Source organism: Osmerus eperlanus, chromosome 7, assembly GCF_963692335.1.
Source record: "Osmerus eperlanus chromosome 7, fOsmEpe2.1, whole genome shotgun sequence".
NCBI lineage: Eukaryota > Metazoa > Chordata > Actinopteri > Osmeriformes > Osmeridae > Osmerus > Osmerus eperlanus.
The window spans coordinates 4427570-4434106 of record NC_085024.1 but is presented as its reverse complement, the minus strand read 5'-3'; the positions used below and the strand labels follow the sequence as shown (position 1 = coordinate 4434106).

The following is a 6537-nucleotide window of genomic DNA, read 5'->3' as shown; positions in this document are numbered from 1 at the left end:
GCTTAAGCACAATTTTGAAAACAGGGCTCACTTTGTCAAAACACAACACACGATTCACACAACTAAACATACAAGTAGCAGAACACCGCCAATCTTTTGCTAAATTAAACACTTCGTTCAAAACTATAAAATCATGTATAAAAACCCATTTCTGTCACCATATGCCACACACATGGTTCATAAAATTGGACTCTGTTTGAACCAGTTACACACTGTAGTGCAAAATTTTAACGTTAAAAACGTTTTACACTAATGTTTACAGTTTTATCGATTGCTAACACACAAAAATAGGAACTTATGACACAATCACCACAACTTGTAACTCATGTGCCAACTCTTTTAACCAATTCTGCTGAACTATAAACACATTTTGCTGCTTTAGACACAAATTTCAATTGCGAGCCACACTTTCCTCAAAACACAACACACAATTATCTGCTTTAAACACAGATTTCAATTGGTAAACCACACAGTCTCCAAAACACTACACACAATCCTCTTTATTTTTAACACTTCATCCATGCCAAAAGCTCCTTGTTTTCAGACAGAACACATTGTTATTCAATTAATAAAACTTCAATTTCCAAGGCTGTTGTGCAATTTATAATCAAGGTTTTAGCAATATAAGGGACATAGGTGAGCTCCTGGTTTGGAGAGCAATGAACGACATGGAATCACAAGCATTTCAGAGAGGCAGAGGAGTAAGGGTAAGAGGAGGACGAGGAGGCGGACGAGGAGGAGGAAGAGGTGGAAGGAGAGCAGTAATCACTGATGAAATTCGGGCCACAGTGGTCGACCATGTCATGAACCATGGTTTGCAGGAGGCAGGCCAGAGGGTGCAACCAAATATTAGCCGCTACTCCGTTGCATCCATCATACGGACGTTCAGGAGAGAAAATAGGTAAGAAATACTAGGCCTACTATGACAGAAAAACGGTTGTATTTTTGTATTTAGAGTATTTTCCATTGTTCTGTATTTGTACATTTTGCAGAACTGAAAGATTACCCCGGCGTGGTGGGAGGGAGCGTACCTTCTCAGATGCACAGGAAACAGCAATAGTCAACATGGTTATGGCAAATAACGCATTAACCATAAGACAAATAAGGAATACAATAATCAATGACCAAGTCACATTCCCCAACATTCTCACAGTTGGCCAGGCTACAGTGGACCGTGTTCTGAGGCGGAACGCACTAAGAATGAAGCAGATATACAGAGTGCCGTTCAACAGAAACTCTGACAGAGTCAAAGATTTGCGCCATGACTATGTGCAAGTAAGTCTTACTCTATATATTCTTACAGCTGATTGCGTCCTATTACTGTAGCACTGACACATTAGTGGACTATATTGTAATCCAATTCAATGTTACAGTATTTTCAAGTGTTTTACAACAATGTGTAGGCCTATTTCTGATAACTACTGTAATATTGTCATGTTTGTTTCAGAGAGTTCTTGAGCTAGAGGCAGCTGAGGAGTCGAATACATTTATTTATATTGATGAGGCTGGTTTCAACCTCTCCAAAACAAGGCGCAGGGGCAGAAACATCATTGGACAACGCGCCATTATCAATGTCCCTGGCCAGCGGGGAGGGAATATCACTCTGTGTGCTGCCATAAACCACAACGGCATCCTCCATCACCACTCAATCATTGGCCCCTACAACACTGCCCGTCTCCTCATATTCCTGGACACACTCCACAACACACTTATTCCACCCGACCAAATAGTCCATGCAGAGCAGCCCAGGTATGTTGTTATCTGGGACAATGTAAGTTTCCACCGGGCTGCTCTGATCCACAATTGGTTCACCAACCACCCACGGTTTTTGGTGCTTCCCCTCCCACCATACTCTCCATTTCTAAACGCAATAGAGGAGTTTTTTTCTGCCTGGAGATGGAAGGTATACGAACGCAATCCGCAGGCGCAGATGCCCCTGATACAGGCCATGGAGGAGGCATGTGGCAATATAGCCCCTGAGGCCTTTCAGGGCTGGATTCGCCACACCAGGCGTTACTTTCCCCGCTGTCTGGCCAGAGAGAACATAGCCTGTGATGTTGATGAGGTCCTCTGGCCAGACAGGATCCGAAGACAGGATGCAGCCTAATTATTTTGTCCTCCTTTTTTACAGTGTTTTACAGTATATATATTTTTATTTTACTTTTCTTCTTTGTTGTTGACTGTACTGGCCTATTCTTTATTTCACTTTTGAAACAAATAAATATTTTTGTTACTGTATATTTGTGTGTTGTTTCATATTGGAGTAAAAACATTTTACAGTTACATTTTACAGTATAACAATATGTACTAAGCCTAAGTAAGCCTATGGTATCACTGAACATGAAAAGGCAAAATGCTCCTGATAAGGCCTTCATACATGGTGTTTTCCCATTCATCGTAGTGTTTTCACTTGAGTACATCAGTGTTCAATCGATGCTTGAAAAGTCTACTCAAATAATAGTCTGTGTTTGTTGTTTGAAATCAAAATACAATTTTGAGGTGACATAACATTGTTTTGAAACCAAAGTAGCATTTTGCAGGAGTTATGAAGTGTTTTGAATTTTGTGTGAGTGGTTTTGGGGTTTGTGTTTAGAGTTTTGAGAAATCGGGGTAGGCTTTCAAAAAATGTGTGTTAGCAATCGATAAAAACTGTAAAACACTTTTACACTAAAAGTGGAAACTGGCTGTACTACTAGTGAATATTGTGCTTTCCATTTGTTACAGTAACAGTACTGACTGCTCAATAGATTTTGACTGGTTGCCGGTTCATATCAACAAAGAACAAGAGTGAGTTGTGAGTAGTGAGATGCAGGGTACAGTACTGTATAGGGGTACTAGGAGGAGAAAGAACAAAAAATTGCAAAGAGCAAAGCAGAGTAGTAATTTCTGATCAATTTTGAGCTACTATGATAGAACATGTTTTCGTTCATCAAAAGACAATTAAAAATGTACTTCTCCCTGAGAACTATATGATTTGAACAATGTGTTTTCTATTTTTTGGTATATTGTTTACTGACTGCTTGGTAGTGTATATCATTTTGATCACTTTGTTTATGATTTGAGAGCAGTGTTTGATTTTGAGCACAGGTAAATCAGTTTTGAGCCGAAAGTTTGATTTTGAGCACAGATAAAACTGTTTTGAGGTGAAAGTTTCATTTTGCAAAAGGATTCAGAGGTTTTGTAAATAGTGCTTGAAGATGAGGTTTTGTGTTTACAGTTTTGAGAAAATGGGTGACTGTTTCAAGAAATGTTTTTTAACAATTGTGAAAAACTGTAATAGTATTTGAGGGGTTGAATGTATTTTGACTTGATAGTTTATGGCTTTCTCTAGGATGTGGTCATAATCAGTCACCACATGAAGCCTGAGAAAACCAGCACACTTTGTAACACCAAAAATATGTCTGAGAATAGTATTGATCCATACGGGTTTCAGCGTAGCATTGATTGAGGATTATTTCATGTAACATTCCTTCTAAACCTATCCATGCCCTTCTACCTACACCTACAGTATAACTGACTATAATGAGTGGAACTTACTCTTTTAAGTTCATAGGATAACATAAGATATATTGACATTATCATGGGAAGAGATAAACTTCCAATATGCTGTTAAGTGTTGTTTACCATGGTTATTTTCAGTGAACCATACTCCATTCATAACTTGACTTCCATTGAAAAACAAGTTTGGTGATTTGTAAAGTGTCTGTCTGGGTTGGGGTCTGCTTGGTTGTAGTGAGCGGACCAGGGTGGAGAAAATGTGTTCTGAGGACAGGCAAAGGGTTATAAAGCCTGTGTATCGTGTCTAAATATATTCAGACATGACTCATCATCTAAAACAGACATTTTACGGGCTCAACATTTGTATTTTTTTTCCCAATGGTTTATGTAGTTGCCAAGGCAACTGATGAAGCATGAGGAGGGCTCCTAGCAGGAAGTGGTTTTGGAAAACAGAATGAAAGTTTCCACTATGAGACATTGTAGTGGGTGCTAAACCAAACATGGGAGAGACTCACAGGAATCGCTTTCTGTGTGTACACGCACCAAACACTATTCGTGTAATCTGTATTGCTCACCTAACATTAAATTAAGTAATTAATCTAAGTGCTGATTCAAAATGTTTATTTAATTTGATCGTTTTTGCAATACCATATTAAAAATACAGTTATACAATAATTTAATTACTATAATAGGCATAATAGCTTGATGAAAGAAGTGAGCACTTTCACTATCTATTGTTAAAGCGTTTTTCTTTATTTCATTCGTTTGTTCATTTGATTTATTAGCCTAAATTTGGCTTATGACACTGTCACTATCTTTCCTATTGAGTCTTTAAAGGACTGACACTGTTCTTGAGCTCAACCTAACTATGATTTGATTTTTGATTTGAACCTTATGATGTCCTCAGATGGACTAGGTTGGTTTCTTGGAAAGTATGTTTTGCTATGTGGGTCTGTAAGCACAGCCATGACTGTGTTGAGTCCCTCAGCCTTAGAAGAGGACTCTGCATAACCGCTGTCGAAACCAATAACTCAAATATGAAGTCCTTTTCCACTTCCAGTAAGTTTTTGTAGCCCCACCATTATGAGCAAACTAGCAGCCTAGCCCAGTAAACACGGTGGGTTTACGTACCGAGTCTGTCAGCCTGTCAGCTCTAGGCGTTGGGTTATAGTGCGCCAAAAATAACTTCTCACAAAACCGGTGATCTAACAGGATATTCCATCCACCACGTCGAGGTACTCTCAGTTCTTGGAGGGAGGGGCCTGGGGAATAAGTTTAGTGTAACACCCAGCGGTCTTACAGTGTATTGTTTCTATGGCAATTGTTTTGATATCTGTTAGGCTACCGCCTGTGTTCTGTTCTGTTTCTCCTCGCACATTTTTACGAGACATTACTACATATTTTTTGATCTGTATGCTTGACAAAATGTTTACCACATACTTATCGGAACTCTTCCTTATATCACATGCGATTATGGCGTAGTTGCAGCTGTAATGACGTGCATCATCAGGGGTGAGACAGCCCTACGGTTAAAAGCTTCACTTTATTTTTGTATGAGGTAAAGTTGTCGCAACACGTGGGGGGGTCACCTTGACTGATGGGTCACAATGACCCGAAGATAACACAAGGAAGGAGGAGAGGCAGGACTGTAAGGAGTAAGCCAGTTGATAAGTTGATTTAGAAGTTGACAAATTAAGACTTGGTTAAGTGAGAGGCATCAACTTTTCACTGAGCAAGTGTTCGTACAGGCCCTTGATTAGGGACCCAGCACAAGCCCTGTTTTGAGAAAGTCTATGTGTGCAGGGGCGTTGAAGTGGGGGGAAGAGTGGGACTGACTACCCAGGGCCACAATGGGGGGAGGGCCGTCAAAAATATTGTAATTAAAATGTGTTTCAAAAACAACATCAGACAATATAGGGAAGGAGGGGCCCAAATTGCAATCTCTTCATGGGGCCCAAAATAATTAGGAGCGCCCCTGGGTGGGGTACTTGCTGTCTTCCTCTCTCAAAGTCAACTTTCATTTGTTATGCATGAACTTTATCTCTTTGCCTTTGATCGCCATATCACACAAACTAAAAACATAGCATATGCATGCATGTGCGCAGTGGTATGCAAATTCTCATTCTGTGTAGAAACACCCGTAGACCTATGCATGTTTCGGCGCCCAATTTTATGCGTACACAACTTCATACATTTGACCCCAGGTTGGTTGTCATCCCATCATGTCGTTTCCTTTAGAGGACCCCAGAAAAACGCTGCTGGCCTGAGTGTCAGTTGCAATGAAAGTATGCCATTGTATTATCAGTGCCACGGTGTCAGAAGATCGAGTTCAAACTAGTTTTTCTATAACCATCACTAACGTAGAGCACCAACCAAAATTATAACATGTGTTTTCAAACATCTGCTGATATTAAGCCAAGCCTTGGCGGTGGGCACCAATTAAGTTTGAATAATTTTACCTGTGAACCCACATGTTTACATTTTAACGACAATATTGAGTCAATTCAAATGCAACCAGCCTTGTGCTCTATACTAGCGAAGGTTACCTTGGTGATAACAGTTGAACGCTGCAAATAAGTGTCACTCCCACTTCCACTGAACTGCCAATTAGACGGCAGCATTCATACTGTCCGGAGTATTGATATCATTATTGTCACCTGTGTTTCATTTGGCTGATTGCATTGCACCTCCACCTGTGTGTTTAGTATGGGTGCTTATACCACTAATTTCCCTGCACTCCTTGCAAAGACTTGTCCTATCTTCGTTATTAATTACCCCTGTCAAAACATTCTCATTGTCATTATTAAACAACTCAAAATAGTCATGAACTGGAGATCAAGGTACAGTGCATAGCGTGTTCCGATTGCTTCAGTAAAGAGTATATAGTAAGAGGCCACCAGGAGCAGCAGGCTCGCGGCGAGGCTTCCTGCGTCGTTGCACAGGTTGCCTTCACAGCAGTCCAGCTTGAAGCTCATGCCTGGCAGTTCAGCTGACATGGACCCTGTACACAAGCTCTTGCTGGCACATCCCTTCAAGGAA

The 6537-nt window shown here is 40.4% G+C and overlaps 1 protein-coding gene across 1 annotated transcript; it reads left to right on the top strand.

The window, feature by feature from the left end:
• Positions 1-1023: 1023 nt before the first annotated feature.
• On the top strand, positions 1024-2185 carry LOC134023930 (uncharacterized). Its single transcript, XM_062466284.1, has 2 exons — positions 1024-1275; positions 1448-2185. The coding sequence occupies exons 1-2, from the start codon at positions 1066-1068 to the stop codon at positions 2105-2107; spliced, it is 870 nt and encodes a 289-aa protein (XP_062322268.1). The 5' UTR covers positions 1024-1065; the 3' UTR covers positions 2108-2185.
• The last annotated feature ends 4352 nt before the right edge of the window (positions 2186-6537 follow it).

Coding starts and splice junctions, on each gene's coding strand:
- LOC134023930 (XM_062466284.1), top strand. CDS start 1,066: ATGGTTATGGCAAATAACGCATTAACCATAAGACAAATAAGGAATACA. Junction 1,276..1,447: donor TGCGCCATGACTATGTGCAA/GTAAGTCTTACT, acceptor TGTTTGTTTCAG/AGAGTTCTTGAGCTAGAGGC.